The sequence below is a fragment of the Armigeres subalbatus genome, chromosome 2 (genome assembly GCF_024139115.2).
Source record: "Armigeres subalbatus isolate Guangzhou_Male chromosome 2, GZ_Asu_2, whole genome shotgun sequence".
NCBI lineage: Eukaryota > Metazoa > Arthropoda > Insecta > Diptera > Culicidae > Armigeres > Armigeres subalbatus.
In genome coordinates, this window is record NC_085140.1 from 153,606,856 (window position 1) to 153,622,053 (window position 15,198).

Genomic DNA, 15,198 nt, shown 5'->3' on the forward strand with positions numbered 1-15,198 from the left:
TGCCGTTTGAGCTTAAAATAGGCCACGAAAGCAATATGCCAAGTTGAAATAAATCGTCGCCAGCCGGCGTTTGTGTCTAGAATGTTCACTTTGCGTTTCGACAACAACCGGTATAAATTTCGTCAACCATCAAAAATGTAATTGCACGAAGTGGTATGCATCCACGTGGTCCATCTTTGACGCATGTGATGGAATAGCAACCAAGCGTCTCCATCATCGAATTGAAAACATGAGCCACTCCTCCAAGGGTAGAGTAAATACACAAAACAGATAGACATCATAGAACAAACTGCAAATTTCAAAGTAGGCTCTTTGTGTATCAACAATCGACGAATGGCAATCCCGTATATCCAAAGCGAAAGAAAGAGAAAGCAAAGCATGCGGTGCTGCTCTGTCTAATGCGCGTTGTTCAGTAAAGCTTGACTTCCGCCGCTAGGTTCGCTAGCGTTCCAAAATCATGGAAGGACCACATTCCACGGCAAAGATGCCTATATGTTATGTGGTAAATATCAATCTGCGCTTTCTGTTTTAGAAAAAAGTAATTGATTTTTTGTTCATGTTGTTTACAATTCGGTTTTCGGTTAATTAACCGTTTCCTTTATGATGTCGAGTATTGAAAAATATTAACACATGTGGCTTGATACGACGGTGCGTGCTTGCAGATTTATATAGTTGAGATGCGTAGTCTTCGTCAGCCTTTCATTCACGGTGTGCGCGGTCCAAATCTGAGCTAAACAAGTTATAGATCTACTTTCATACACGTCTCTGGTGATTGAGAACTTTCAAATAAGTTACACAATTAATTTGTAATAGCATATATGTAGATATACAAATCAGTCACATGACCGATGCATAATACGCCTAATTAAACTTCAAAGCATTACATAACATGTTGGGGCCGATGCCCACGTATTGTGTTTTTTCAAATCCACGTGCACGCAACGTTAAAACAACGGAGGTGTGCATTGGCGCGGCAACGCGGCAAACCTGCCCCCTTTTACGCCACCGTCACGCTGCGTTGAAAAGACGCTACGTGAACATTGAGCTTTTGAATATAGGGAATATGTCAAGACAAAATTTTCAAAACGACTTATCTGCTTTTGTAAACAAAGATTCAAACGACGATTTGACGAATCTGATAGCTCACCCACGCAAACCAACACCATCAATAGGTAGGGGAAGGATTCCGCTACCTGTTGATGGTGTTAGTTTGCGTATAAGTCAGTTCAGCAGATAAGTCGTTTTGAAAATTTTGTCTTGATGTAAAATATTAAAAGCATGTTGTCTTCTGTGAACTTGTTACTTCAAATGTTATTACGCATTGCAAGAAAAATTTGGAATCCAGGATAATTCAAGGTTTCCAATGAATATTTTCCTGGCAAATGATCAATGGTAAGGTAGCTATTGCGAAATTTGTGATGTTATGTTTCCATTTCATTCATGACATTTCTATATTTAAATCGTCTTCAATCATTCGGCGGGGAATGAATAATTCCAAAATAATAATGATTCACTGCACGAATAAAAAGATGCCTTACCGAATAGAAACAACACATTCTGTTATATTTAGAGTTTGCGAGTTTTAGGGACAGCAGATGTCCAAGGGTTTGACCAACCGTCCTCTGGCCACTGCAAGTTTTTTGTTAAATATCTTGGCTGTGCATATGCACAGCACATGTTACGAATTAGATAAATTGATATGAAATTTCGCGGAAATAATCCACGTATCTTAGAGGGACTCGAACCCTCAACCTCAAGGTCCCGTTTGCGGAAGAACCATCAGAATCCGAGTACTAACCTCCACCGCGGTTAGCTCTTTTTTTGCAAATTGAACATCTTTCTGATTGTTTTTTTTACGAAGAAAAAAGCATTAAGCACCAGCAGTGTGTTAGATAGTGGGACTCTCACCCACTAAACCCTCCTTGGGCTCCAACCTTAATTTCCCCCCGGGACAGCTTTCCAGCATTACTTCTGGAGGATAGGCTGTACTTAATGTACACATTCACACAGGCACTCACACCATTTGAGACTTAGGATTTTCATAAACAACTATTTACATCGCATTTTTTTCTTATTTTACAATCCAGTATCCAATATCCGTACTCAATTCCTATATTCAAAATCATCCTAATTCAAATTGGAATATGATTTTCCAATCTGATACTCAAATCCAATATATGAACCCGAAAAGCAAATCCAATATTCCTATTCCATGAACAAAGTTTTATTCCCAGACCAACATTGGAACGTTTTTTTATAATGGAATACTAAAATCAAACATTCATATAAAATTATCAAGTTTTTTTTCCATTCCATCTTTCATGGCTCTGCATTACAACTAGTTCTCGGTTTACTATTTATGTGTTCTTTAGCATTTCCACAGTAATTAATTGAAAGTTTTATTTATGCCTGCCAGTGCATGGTTATGTATTTTGTCCATCCAGTTTTCACAACTAATATTCTAATCCAACTCCATCTTTCAAATACAATATCTAGCTTATAACCAAAAGTTGATTCCAAAATAATATTGAATATTTGCAACCAAGCCAATTCCAATTCTCAAATCTAATAATCATGTTACCTCACCCATTATCAAAAATCAAATGTTTCATTGAAAACCAATACCAAAAAAACAATCCATGTTCAATATTTCAATTCAAAGTCCACATACAAATACGCAAATACATATTTACTAAGCAAATTAATCCAGCCTTTTTTAACATCCTGAAAATGTCACCTATTTCAGATTCATGATCCTCCAGCTGTATTCCTTCTATTTTTTTGCAAATATTTCCAGCATTGCAATCCAAAACCAATAGAATTCGATCCGGCAGTCCATATCCAATACTATTTGATGGCCTTCCAATGGGAAAATCAAAACAATATCGGTGGATCACCAAACATACTATGCCCTTCAAGATCAAGCCAATAAGTCCGGTACTTTCACACAACACCTTCGAAATTCAAAATTGATTCGTTGCGTTCTGCTGGTCCACCGCATTAACGTTTCTTTGACGCGAACAATCCGCTCCTCTTCTAAACAACCTTCACCATCAAAAGCTGCAAAAATCCGATACTCTTCCAGAGCACCTTCGACAACACAAGTAGAGAACCGATGAGAAAACATATCATTTATTTCGAAAACAAATCATGTTAAGTCAAAACCGATGAGAACAACAAATCAATCAATCTGGCACCTTCGATATTACAAGTGGAAACCGATGAGAAAACGAATCATTTGCTTCGGCACTACTTCAGAATTCTTTCGACATTTTAACTCGTTTAAGCCAAACTAATGAGAAAACAATTAACTTTTTTTTCGGCGTTTTCCAGAGCGTCTGCGACGACACAAGTCAAAACATTTAATCCAGTGCTCTACCACAGCAGCTTCGACATCACATGTCGAAACCGATGAGAAAACAAATCATGTACCGCTGGTGCTCTTCCAGAGCGCCTTCAACTTTTTTTTAAGTAAAAACCGTTGAGAAACAACACAATTATTGTCAATCCAGCGTCTTCGACATCATAAATCGAAACCGATGTGCAAATCATTTTATCCGACTCTCTTCCAGAGCGTCTTCGACACTACAAGTCCAAACCGATGAGCAAATAATTTATTCCGACGCTTCCCACAGCGTCTTCGACATCACAAGTCGAATCCGATAGACAAAACATTCAATCCGACGCTTTTACAGAGCGTCTTCGACATCACAAGTCGAAACCGATGTGCAAATTTATCAATCCGACGTTCTTCCAGAGCGTCTTCGACATCACAAGTCGAAACCGATGTGCAAATCATTTAATTCGACGCTCTTCCACAAGTCGAAACCGATGAGCAATTTTATCAATCCGACACTCTTCCATAGCGTCTTCGACATCACAAGTCGAAAACGATGTGCAAATCATTCAATCCGACGCTCTTCCAGAGCATCTTCGACATCACAAGTCGAAACCTATGTGCAAATCATTCAATCCGACGCTCTTCCAGAGCGTCTTCGACACTACAAGTCGGAACTAGAGTTTCCATCCCGGGACATCCCGGGACAAAAAATCCCGGGATTTAGGAAAATTCGGGATTTCCCGATTCCCGGGATATTATTTTTGAAATCCCGAAAATCCCGGGATTCCCGGGACAAAAAATACTGTTTCATTTCCGGGTCGCAAACAGTGTAATTTTTCTTCTTACAAAAGTTATTTGTTTTGAACGCGAAACCCAACTTAGGTGATAAACTCATATCATATTTTTATACCTCCCATCAGACATGATTTTTTTTCAAGTTCGTTTGTTTGGTAGGCTCAGGCATGTATACGGAGCCAAGGTTCTTTGTGATGCACAATCGTTATCATCTTATTATTAAATTAGTAAGAGAGGAACAGACATGAAAATAAAAGGAGATAGTTAATAGATCACCTTCACAAAAAATAGTTGATTCCCCTATACCACTCAATGGTGGGCTACTGACTGATACTTTTTCCAGCAGCTACAGCTCTCTTTTAATTAAACGACAAGTATCTACAGTACAAGATCAGCTACATTTATTTGGCGCCTGCTTCCTGCCCATCTCCCGTCTACAGTGATGTTGTGTACACTAACTGATATTCGCCATGCTAATCTCCTCATTGAGTCAGTCTTCCTGAGCTTCTTACCTCCAAAATAATTCTTGATCCAATTCATGTCCTTCCAATCGACGTTCGTACAACAAACTTTCCAGCAAATGCGCAAGTACAAGTGGTTCGACCCCGATGCTCTGCCTATTTTTTTGGTGTATCGCTTCGATCAAAATCAACAATCAATTTGTCCAATTCTCGGCTTCTGTCAAAATTGTATACCAACTTTAATCGCGTAATCTATTAACCCAATTATCGTTAAATTATCGAGTTAACTTACGTTAAATTCTCGAACTCCGATAATAATTGATTTGATTCATCTTTATCGCAGCAAACGATTACGTTGAACACAATTAACTTTATCGGCGATAACGACAAATTAACGATTAACATCAAGATTAGGAAGCGATCTGTTCAAGATTAGGAAGAGCTGCAGCTCTTGGCAAAAGTATCAATTAGTAGCCTACCATGGGTTGGAGGATACTCTAGTATTGTGTTTTCTTTGTGAGGGGGCTTCCATATATCCAATAGGTTATGGGCCCAGGGTATTGAATGCAATCCCAGCAACTGTATAAACCCAATGCATATTCAAAACAATGCAAACAGTCAGGCCGACTTCAGCCGCCAGCGAACCCTTCTTCTTGGAATCGACGATCATATATTCCAAAAGGGTACTCAACCTTCCGAGAAAAACGTGAATATTATTTGCTTCTTGAAGTCGTTTTTTTTTAAGAATCGATTCAAATTAGAATTGAATTGAGTTCCAATTTGAAATCTGTATTATCTGGCCTTTCTAAAATATGAATTTTACCCCTGAACATTGAATAAAATCGTTTTTAAATAAAAAAATAAGTTTTCTAAGGAAACATCGAAAAATCCCGGGATCCCGGGATTTCCCGGGATATACGAACAAGTTCATCCCGAATCCCGGGACAACGAAAATGGCCGGGAAATGGAAACTCTAGTCGGAACCGATGAGCAAATTTATTAATACGACGGTCTTCCAGAGCGTCTTCGACATTACAAGTCGAAACCGATGAAAAAATGTCCCAATCACGCCCACAGGATACTTACAAAACAATTATTTCCAATCAGGAACAACCTGGCAGGATCTCCAAATGTGCAGCCTAGTTCTGCCGAACGAGCTATCACGGGGTGTGCTGTCGAATCGCGCGTGCGACTCCGTTTGTTGTCCCACGAGGAAAGGGGCAAAGTCATGGCCTGCTATTTACTAGTTAGTGTTGGCAACCAAACCGTTATAAGATATTTGCATATCTATCATCAATGCACTCTAAAAGTGGATTGCCCAACTCCTAATATATCTCACCCTCACAGTTCGTATTTTCGATTTGCCTCCGGAGCTAAGCGATGATATTTTATCATTGACGCTAGGCCAATACGGAAAAGTCGAACGTGTTGTTCGTGAACAATTCTCAACGGAATCAGGTCTCGGTCATGTGCATACCGGAGTGCGTGGTGTATACCTGGAAAACCAACATTCCACCGACGATCGAGGTGGGTCACCGAAAAGGACGAGTGTATTATAACGGTCACAAGGACAACTGTTTTTTTGTGTGAAGCACCTGGTCACAGGAAAGAATCTTGTCGACAACGCGTCCGTAATAAGCAGGAGTAAAGGCAACAAAAAGGGGTAGCCAGCAATACATATGCCGCAGTTGTTGCAGAAACGCATGCTGAACCAAGAGCACTGGAATCGTTAGATAGGACGGAGTATTTGATTGAAGAGGAGATCATCGAACATTCGGAAGCGGAAGATGTTTTGTTAGTCGATGGTGATACCGGACCAGATTATGTGGAAAAACAACGTAAAGGGAATGTGAAGAAACTGGAGGAGGTAGCCAGAGCAATTCAGAAGGCCATTTCAAGCCCAGATGCTACTCAGCGGCGAGCTCAATTTGTGGCTTCACGGTCCAGCTCAGAAACGGTTCCCGCCCAAAAAAGAAGTGTACGCGCACACTTCTTTTTTGGGCGGGAACCTAGTAGCTAGTATTAATTAAACTCAATGAATTGTTAAAATATCAAAATGATGATCGGCTCCGTTGTTATACGATCTCTTGTTCGCTGGCTTACTTGCTGGCTCTTACGAAAACTTCTTCCAATAAACATTAGTGTGCAAAACTCTAACAAATATAATATTTTTAATCATATTAAAAATTAAGAATCGATCGATGTTTTTATGTCCTCCTTTTTAACCAAATGTCCTCCTTTTTCGCTACGATTTGGGTGAATTGTCCTCCTTTGAAAAAATTTCATATGGTCACCCTACTGATAGCCGACCAAGGGCATGGCGAAGATTGAAGATCCTGGAATCCAAGCTGATGCAGGACCCCGAACTGAAAAGTAATGTTCATCAGCAGATACATCATTACGTGCAAATGTCGTACGCGCATAAAGCAACTGAAGAAGAGCTCAGCGAAGCCGACCCTAAAAAGGTATGGTATCTTCCACTTAATGTAGTACAACATGCAGATAAAAAGCGATTGGTGTGGGATGCAGCCGCTCGTGTAGATGGTGTATCACTCAATTCACAACTTCTGAAGGGTCCAGATTTGCTAACATTCTACCATCAGCATTCCGAACGGTTTATTCTTCGATTCGACCTTAATCAACCCCCTGACGTTTATTTGATGGACGTTGCAACCTTTGGAGCATCATGCTCTCCATGCTCCGCTCAACACGTGATGAAGCTTAACGCAGAGAATCATTACCATCAGTTTCCTGAAGCTTCAAAGGCGATTATAGACAAAACATATGTGGATGACTACTACGACAGCGCGGACACACCAGAAGAAGCTGCGGTTAGAGCCACACAGGTGAGAAATATCCACAAAAATGGAGGATTCGAAATGAGAAATTGGGCGAGTAACAGTGTTGATATGCTACGAATGCTATATCCTGAATCAATGTACTAAACAGAAGAATCCACCTATTGTCTGCGACAAAGACGACAAATGGGAGAGAGTCCTGGGAATGATGTGGGAACCCAATAAAGACGTCTTTGTCTTCTCAACCAATCTGAGCGACGAACTTTCTGAGTACATCAATGGCGACAGAAGACCAACCAAACGAATGGCTTTGCGCTGTATAATGATCCATTGGGACATCTATCACCGTATCTTATACATGGAAGATTTATTCTACAATATGTCTGGCGGCCTGGCAAATCATGGTATGAAGAAGTGCTTGATGAAGAATTTGCTAACTGGAAACGATGGACTGGATAAGGAATACGCCGACTGGAAATCCCGAGGAGTTCCCGCACCACGCTGCAGCTGCATGTATTCACTGATGCGAGCGAATCTGGATATGGGTGTGTCGCATACTTCAGGTCCGTCGACGGCGATGAGGTAACTTGTACCTTAGTGATGGCGAAAAGCAAAGTGGCTCCACTAAAGCACCAATCAATTCCTAGAATGGAGCTACAAGCTGCACTGCTGGGAGCACGCCTGATGCAGAATGTTTGTGAGAGTCACTCCTTGATTATTTCTGAACGGTTTTTGTGGACGGATTCATCTACTGTTCTTTCTTGGATCCGCTCAGACCATAGAAGGTATATGCAGTACGTGGCTCATCGAGTAGGCAAGATCCAGTCTTTGACGGAACCTGGGAATTGGAGATGGGTATCTACAGGGGATAACGTTGCGATTTCTCTGACCAAGTAGGGCAAAGATACTGAGCCTGACTGTAACGGAAGATGGTTTACTAGTCCAACGTTTTGTAATTTCCGTCCAGAAACTGAGTGGTTGTTGCAAAAGACGATTCCAACCAACACCACAGAAGAACTCCGAGCGCGCTTCACCATGCTGCACGTTCCTGTTTCGGAAACGTTCATTGATGTCAAACGTATTTCGAAGTGGACAGTTCTCGTACGCACCGTTGCACAAGTCTTTCGATTAGATTCCTGGTTTCCGCATTCGCCATAATGGCAGCTGCTATAAATAAATCTGACAGTAACTGCTTCCGACGCCGAATAGTTTGCGACGCTGAACTTTTTCCGACGGTGGGCGTGTCTTAGCAACTGTTTCACATTGTTTATTTATTGTTATGAATATGAAGCGACTTAAAACAGAAAATACGATCTGCAATTGAAAGGTAAATAGGTACCTACCTGAACATATATTAAAGTATTTTTTTGTTTGTTTTAGCCATTCTTTGACATGAAACCAATTTAATATGTTGTAAAGTTGACAAGCATCTAGTTATGTTAAATTTAGTTTCCATCCAAAGTACTGCAGAAGGAACCACAAATACAAAGATATTGATTCCGGGCAGTGGCGTAGCCAGAAAATTGGTCTGGGGGGGTTTGTCGAACATTTTTTTATTTGCGAGTGATCAAAAAATTTCTTCTAAAATTTTTGTCTCTGGGGGGGGTTAATGTCCAAAACAACCCCCGTGGCTACGCCACTGGTTCCGGGATGGCTGGACAGATCAATAACAACTTTCCCACAAACGATTGGTTCTCTGGGGCAGAACCAATATTGTACAACATGTCGGAGCGTGTATGGAGGCGCTTTGAAGCATAACAAGCTTGCGAAGCACATTCAAAGTTAATTGCCTATATGCCGGGTATTAAGCCACCCGGTGTGGAAATTAATTACTATGTCTGAAACTTGATTATGCATATGTACAACATGTGATAGATTTAGTTCGGAAAAGGTATTGGAGGGTAACCGCACTCGGTGGGGTTTGATCCCACGACCCCAGTTCGCATGACAGGTGACCCGGCATATAGGCAATTAACTTTGAATGTACTGATCTCGAGTGGCGATCTCTTTTCGCTTGTGTGGTCGGGTCGAGATCTGACGACCAAACTGGCACAACCTCACACAACCCTACTTCATTGAGCGCCGTTGCTGATGAAGCAAGTGTGTAGGAGTCGGACAATACTAAATACTCATCCTACTTGGTTGACATGTGTACAAAAATACATTTGAGAGAGTTAGTTCTGAAAATGTATTGCAAGAGATCGGCTGGTATCTGGTGCTGGGAATTTGGTTTCATCAGTACCCGCTAAGCTGCGGAGGACGACGGAGGTCCTTCGTAGCTTAGTAGGGAAAGCACCTGTCATGCGAACTGGGGTCGTGGGATCAAACCCCACCGAAGGGGCGGTTACCCTCCAATACCTTTTCCGAACTAAATCTATCACATGTTGTACATATGCATAATCAAGTTTCAGACATAGTAAGCTTGCGAAATTAAATATTAGCTACTATCACGCACTGCTGCAAAGTCTATCACTTCCGAACAATTTGGATTGCCCAGAATATAACAAAACTATCTTACCATATCCGTTGACCTCTAGGGAGGTGTAATGGATATCACCGAACGGATATTGAAGCTTTGAGTACAGAAAACAGCTTCTAAGCAGCTGTAAATCTCAAGTCCCGATGGCATCGATAACACTCAGTTGGAAGCTTGGCAGCTAACAACAGTTGATATTGTATCGAAGAGCAATAGCCACATCACCTACCATGGTCGGCATTTGGTGATGGACGCCACGTCATTTCCTTCTTTTCAAAGAAATCTTTCAGCTTGATGGTTTTGCATTAAGGCGAGCAAGCGTTTCAGTTGCCCAGACCCACCCTAGCAGCCATTTTCGATGATGAACATGTCAAGAGTGAAGATCTGGTCGAATCAGGTTTAGCAACCACGCAGCCTAGTGTCGGGCTGCGAGAAGATCGGCATCAGTTGCTTCGGGGTATAGAGCGAAGCAGATTCTTCCGGGAGGACATGTTTGTCGCCGCAGTTGGCGCACTTGGGATCGGCTACCTCCCTGTTGTCGCATTGGTCGGTGGCGTGCCGGTTACCACATCTGATGCAACGAGGGGTCATATGGCAATTCCGGGTGCCATGTCCGAAATTTGCACTGTATGACATCCCGTTGCACAGGTTTGTAGCGCGCCTAGTCAACAACAGTGTAGTTGATGACGCTGATTTGTTTCAGATTCTACCACGCGATGGACTCCTGCTCTAGATAGAGCTGATCCCGGTGTTTTCTCGTCCGGTCATAACGAGCGATCTTGTTAACTCTGGTGGATTTTAGCAAATAGTCCTCCATTTCGGCGATGATGTCGTTCTCCTGCATATCATGCAGCAGGATCTTGATTGGCTTTAAGCTTAGAGCCAGACTTGATGTGATTCGTTGGCTGCCGGCATCACATTGACGCCTTCGCTGTAGAGCCGCGAGGTGCACAAGCCTTTAACCGCACCACCGATTTTCTCATGATGGGTCCGGGAGAAAATAACGCCAACGCGAAGCGAAAACATAAAACGAACGAAGGAGATAAAAACACTTCAATAAAATGATGTTCAAAGCTAATGCCATACTATCTGCGCATTTGTTGAATAAACTATTCTGCAAAATCTGGTACACCGCGACTTATCTGGCCAACTGGATGCAACTCGTCTATGTTGGGCCCATGCTAAGAGTGCTCATGAATAAGTGAGTGAGACGAGAACACAAGGCTTCAATATAACTGATTCGCAATTGACGTTGACTCAAGATGTTTGTATGCAACGCAACAATGCTATAAAACTTTATGTCGCTGTTGCATGTTCTATACTTTTGGAGAAAGTTTTGCTTGTGAAGTTATTTTTTAAAAGTCCCGGATTTCAACAGTGTTAATAAGCTACCAATAGGTTTCAATCGATACAAATTTATTTTCCGCCTTATAATTTGTCACTAATTAATATTCAACTCGTTATCAAATCAAAACCAAAACATGTGAGTTGCCATATGCTGTATCACTTAACAACTTGCCACGGTTAGAGCACATGTATTTACAAACAAAAAATACGTTGGGATCATTCTCTTTACAAACTAGTTAAATGAGAAAAAGTATGACTCGATTTTTTAGACTTATATCTAACTACAATGTATCTTGTGCTGGAGTCTATTTGACATTGGATCAATGAACTGAAGAAATGCTCATTTTACAACTTAAATGCGATACGATGTCGTTCCCTAAAAACGATTTGGACGTAACGTTTAATTGCTAAAAACTTTCTACGATTTTGTGAAATAAGACTGATAAACCATTCCCAACGAGCTGGCTGCAAACCAAATAAAGCAGCTCCACCACGTGGCAAATCCGAACAACCCCCGATAGACGTCTTTGGTGAAAACTGATTTAAGGCTTTGCAGCGAGAGTTGAATTGTCTGTGCGGCAGACAAAATATTGGCATCATCCGCTGCTATTGCAGCAGCGTCTTCTACGCTGGAAGCATCCGCCGTCACAACTTCCATCGCTCGTTGCGTATCCAAATCGGCAGAACACTCGTCAAGGGGCAACGCTTCCTGTAGGAACCCGGCCCAAGTATAATCGCCAAGAGTTTTGTACATCAACGCAAAGAACAGGCACATCAAGATCGGTGCCACGTATTGCAGCGTTACGACGCACAGGTAGTAGAAAATGGAAGTGATTTTTTTCTGCAGATCAACGTTTGTGATACGTCCGGCTTCCTTCTTTTGATCCTCGATGCGGTGATAGGCCAGATTGAGATACGCTTGCAGATAAACCGGCATCAACAGAAAACGAAGCAAAACAGCAAACACAACCGCACCCAGTCGTATTGTTTCGAATGCTTCCGAAGATAGTCTAAAATGAAGAAATAACTTAATGGAATTGTCTGAATTGTTTGAAAATATGAAATGACTTACATTGGAGATGACATTCCAGAAAATACACGAGCTGTGAGATAATCGCGACTGAGAGGCTTGATCCACAGTAGGACTAAAAGGAATGGCATTGCAAAACTGAGATTTAGGAGAAACTTCAGCCAAACTCGGTCTTGGCAAAATCTGGAAGAAACGAATAATTTCAATTCGAATAGTTAAAGTTAAATTGCAGTAGGAAATTATGTTAATCAAGAAAGAAGAAACAACTTTATTGAAAACGAGAAACAAGATTAGCGAAAAGAAAGAATAATCGATTGAAAAAATGAATAAAGATACACGAAGTGCAAAATTGGAAAGTAAAAAATAAAATAAAATGAAAGTGAAACTAAAGAATGGCATAAAAAATAACTTCTAACGCAAAATAATATACGATTAGAAAGTTTATGGTTGATGGATTCAGCATAACCTACTTACTTCAGTGAATCCCAGTGCATTCTTGCCATGCGCAGCCCAGGGAAGGTAAACAGTGCCCCAAGAATTCCACAGCTGACAGCAATGAAAAATTTCACCACGATCTTAGACGCGGGTCCACTGAAATAGCAGTAGAACTTTGAATGCGCCATTTTTTTTTTGTGTAATCTTCAATGCAACTTACGATGAGTTCAATCCTTGGGTTTCCAAAAACACAGAAGCACTTTCGTTGAAGCTCCTGTAGGCACGGTCCAGCCCCACTTCGAGCGTTGTCTCAGGCACGATCAGAATTACCATCGCAATTAGCAGATAAACGAGTCCGGTTACTATACAAGTTGATCGCTCCCCAATAGATTCCTCGCTTTGGAAATACTGGACCGTAAGAGATGCTAACAGTTTGCTTTTTAGGAACTCAGGTTAAGGAAATTGAACAGTACATATATTGAATCAGCATATAACAGGACAATAACTGATACATAATCGAACTTCTAACGTTTCTAACGAACGCATAACTGACCTACCCGTTTTATATAAATTGAATCAACGCCACCAATGGGTTTAACTCGATTTAAACCTATCACGTTCTATTAAATGAACATCATGTTTGAAACTTTGTAAATTATTCCCAAGCTGACTAGCTAAGGCCGGAAAAGAAGGCAATCAACTTTGATTACCTTCGTAAACTTTTGAATAAATAGATAAACAACTCAGTTTTTTGAAAAGGATACAATGCAAAGAAAACGACTAGCAAGCACCACAACATGCTGAGGTTGAATTCTTCCTTAAGAGGGAAAAAGAACTGGTACACCTGAAAGCAAATACATTTTAAAATAATGGCTAGATATCTATTTGACTCCTACAATTAATCTACCTCGGACACAACGTACACAATCGAGGCGTACAAGCTGAAATCCACCAGCCACTGATACTCGGTGTAGTATCTCAAATGGATGATATCGTACGGCGAAATTCCGATAGTTTCCAGCTGGACGTCCAAGCTTCTTGGAATATGGAACGTCGAAGGTTTGTCCTGCTCGACATGGCCGTTCCGTTTGTCTTTCTTGTTCTTACCCTTCTCCCGGGGTACGCCAGACAGCTTCCTCAGCTCTTCATCCGTTGGGTGCAGATACCGGGTCAACCCGGTAGAGCAGAGAATCCATTTGGCTAACGAAAAATGTGGACTCAACTTCTGGATCACGCTGACCATAATCAGCGTAATAACCAGCTGTGCTCCCAAAAGGGCCTACAAAAGAAATAACACAAAAAGCCGGCAGCATGTAATTTTTCTTATTCAATGACATTCTTTCTGAAATGTGCGTGACACGGAGAGTGTCGAAGCTCTCGTTAAACACTAAATTTAGAATTAATTTCTATAAATAGGTCATTTGCATTCTGATTGAATCTGTCTGGGATCTTACCATTGTAGATTGAGTACAGCACCTATTTTAAACGAGGGCAATCATTCGATATCGCAGTTTATTGCCAGTAGTAAGACAACACAATCCTGCACTGTTTATTATGTAATTTTAATTCACTACTAGCTAAATTTCCAAATTAATTTCTACGCGAAATCACTTTACACAGATTAGCACTTCAGTGCGGTACGAAGAAGACGAGCAAAATTTTAATTAACAAAAATGACGTTTCTTTTAGGAAACAAAGTCATTTAAACTATCAGGTTTACATTGACGACCTTGACAGAAAATGAGCGCGTTCGCAAATTAAATTCTCGCTCGACTCAAGCTCTATCTGGGATAAGGACGAATGTTTCATGAGAGAGTTCTTTTCTATCTTCATATTGAATTGGGTCCTAAAGCCCTACACGCTTAGTTTAGTTCACCCATAAATACGTAACCTGTTCACTCAAATATGGGTAAATGAAACATTACTGATATTATCAGTAAAATTTACTAATAAAATCTGTAAATTTCACTCATATTATTGGTAAGTCTGCCTTTACTCATATTTGGGTGATCTAGGTAACCCATTTTTGGATGAAAAAAAAATCTTGTCAACAGCTTCACAACAAACATGGAGATTCGAAAAATTCTTCTGCTATTTTCATCGTCGCCGTTAAATTATTCATAAATTGTGCATTCCCAAGGCGTAGCATGGTTGCAAACAATGTAAGTGTTAGAGATATATTTAACAGCTCACAAAGATTTAATGTTTATTTTTGTTTTTGCAGAATTTCGATTTCGCATTTGCTTGGAGAATCGGTGGCAGTCACCAGTTCGATTAGTTACGATGCAGGCAATGAACGTGCGCTTTCTGGGGCAGTTTAATCATCTTCATGATCAAGCGTAGCTGAAACTTTATAAATCATTCCTTACGAATACGCTTGTGGAAATTAAAGAACAACAATTCCATGTCGGAAATTGCCGCTCAGCTACAGCCCGAAAGATGGTCAAGAATGTTATGCTCGTCGGTACGTTGGTGGAATTTCGTCCGGAACGTTCGGGACTGAAAACGATTCCTCA

General features: G+C 40.9%; 1 protein-coding gene across 1 annotated transcript; it reads right to left on the reverse strand.

Annotated features, from left to right (window-relative positions):
* Nucleotides 1–11,265: 11,265 nt before the first annotated feature.
* On the reverse strand, nt 11,266–14,371 carry LOC134215307 (transmembrane protein 161B). The gene is made up of 7 exons (XM_062694526.1): nt 14,137–14,371; nt 13,590–13,961; nt 13,447–13,526; nt 12,903–13,118; nt 12,722–12,838; nt 12,290–12,430; nt 11,266–12,227 (listed from the first exon to the last, which is right to left on the reverse strand). Exons 1-7 carry the CDS (start codon nt 14,137–14,139, stop codon nt 11,636–11,638), a joined length of 1,521 nt encoding a protein of 506 aa, XP_062550510.1. The 5' UTR covers nt 14,140–14,371; the 3' UTR covers nt 11,266–11,635.
* Between the last annotated feature and the right edge of the window lie 827 nt (nt 14,372–15,198).

Excerpts from the sequence above, each read along its gene's own strand:
- LOC134215307 (XM_062694526.1), bottom strand. Across the intron at positions 13,527-13,589 it reads TTGTGTACGTTGTGTCCGAG|GTGTACCAGTTCTTTTTCCC; the intron begins GTAGATTAATTG and ends ATTTGCTTTCAG. Across the intron at positions 13,119-13,446 it reads CTAGTCGTTTTCTTTGCATT|CAAACTGTTAGCATCTCTTA; the intron begins GTATCCTTTTCA and ends GTTCCTAAAAAG.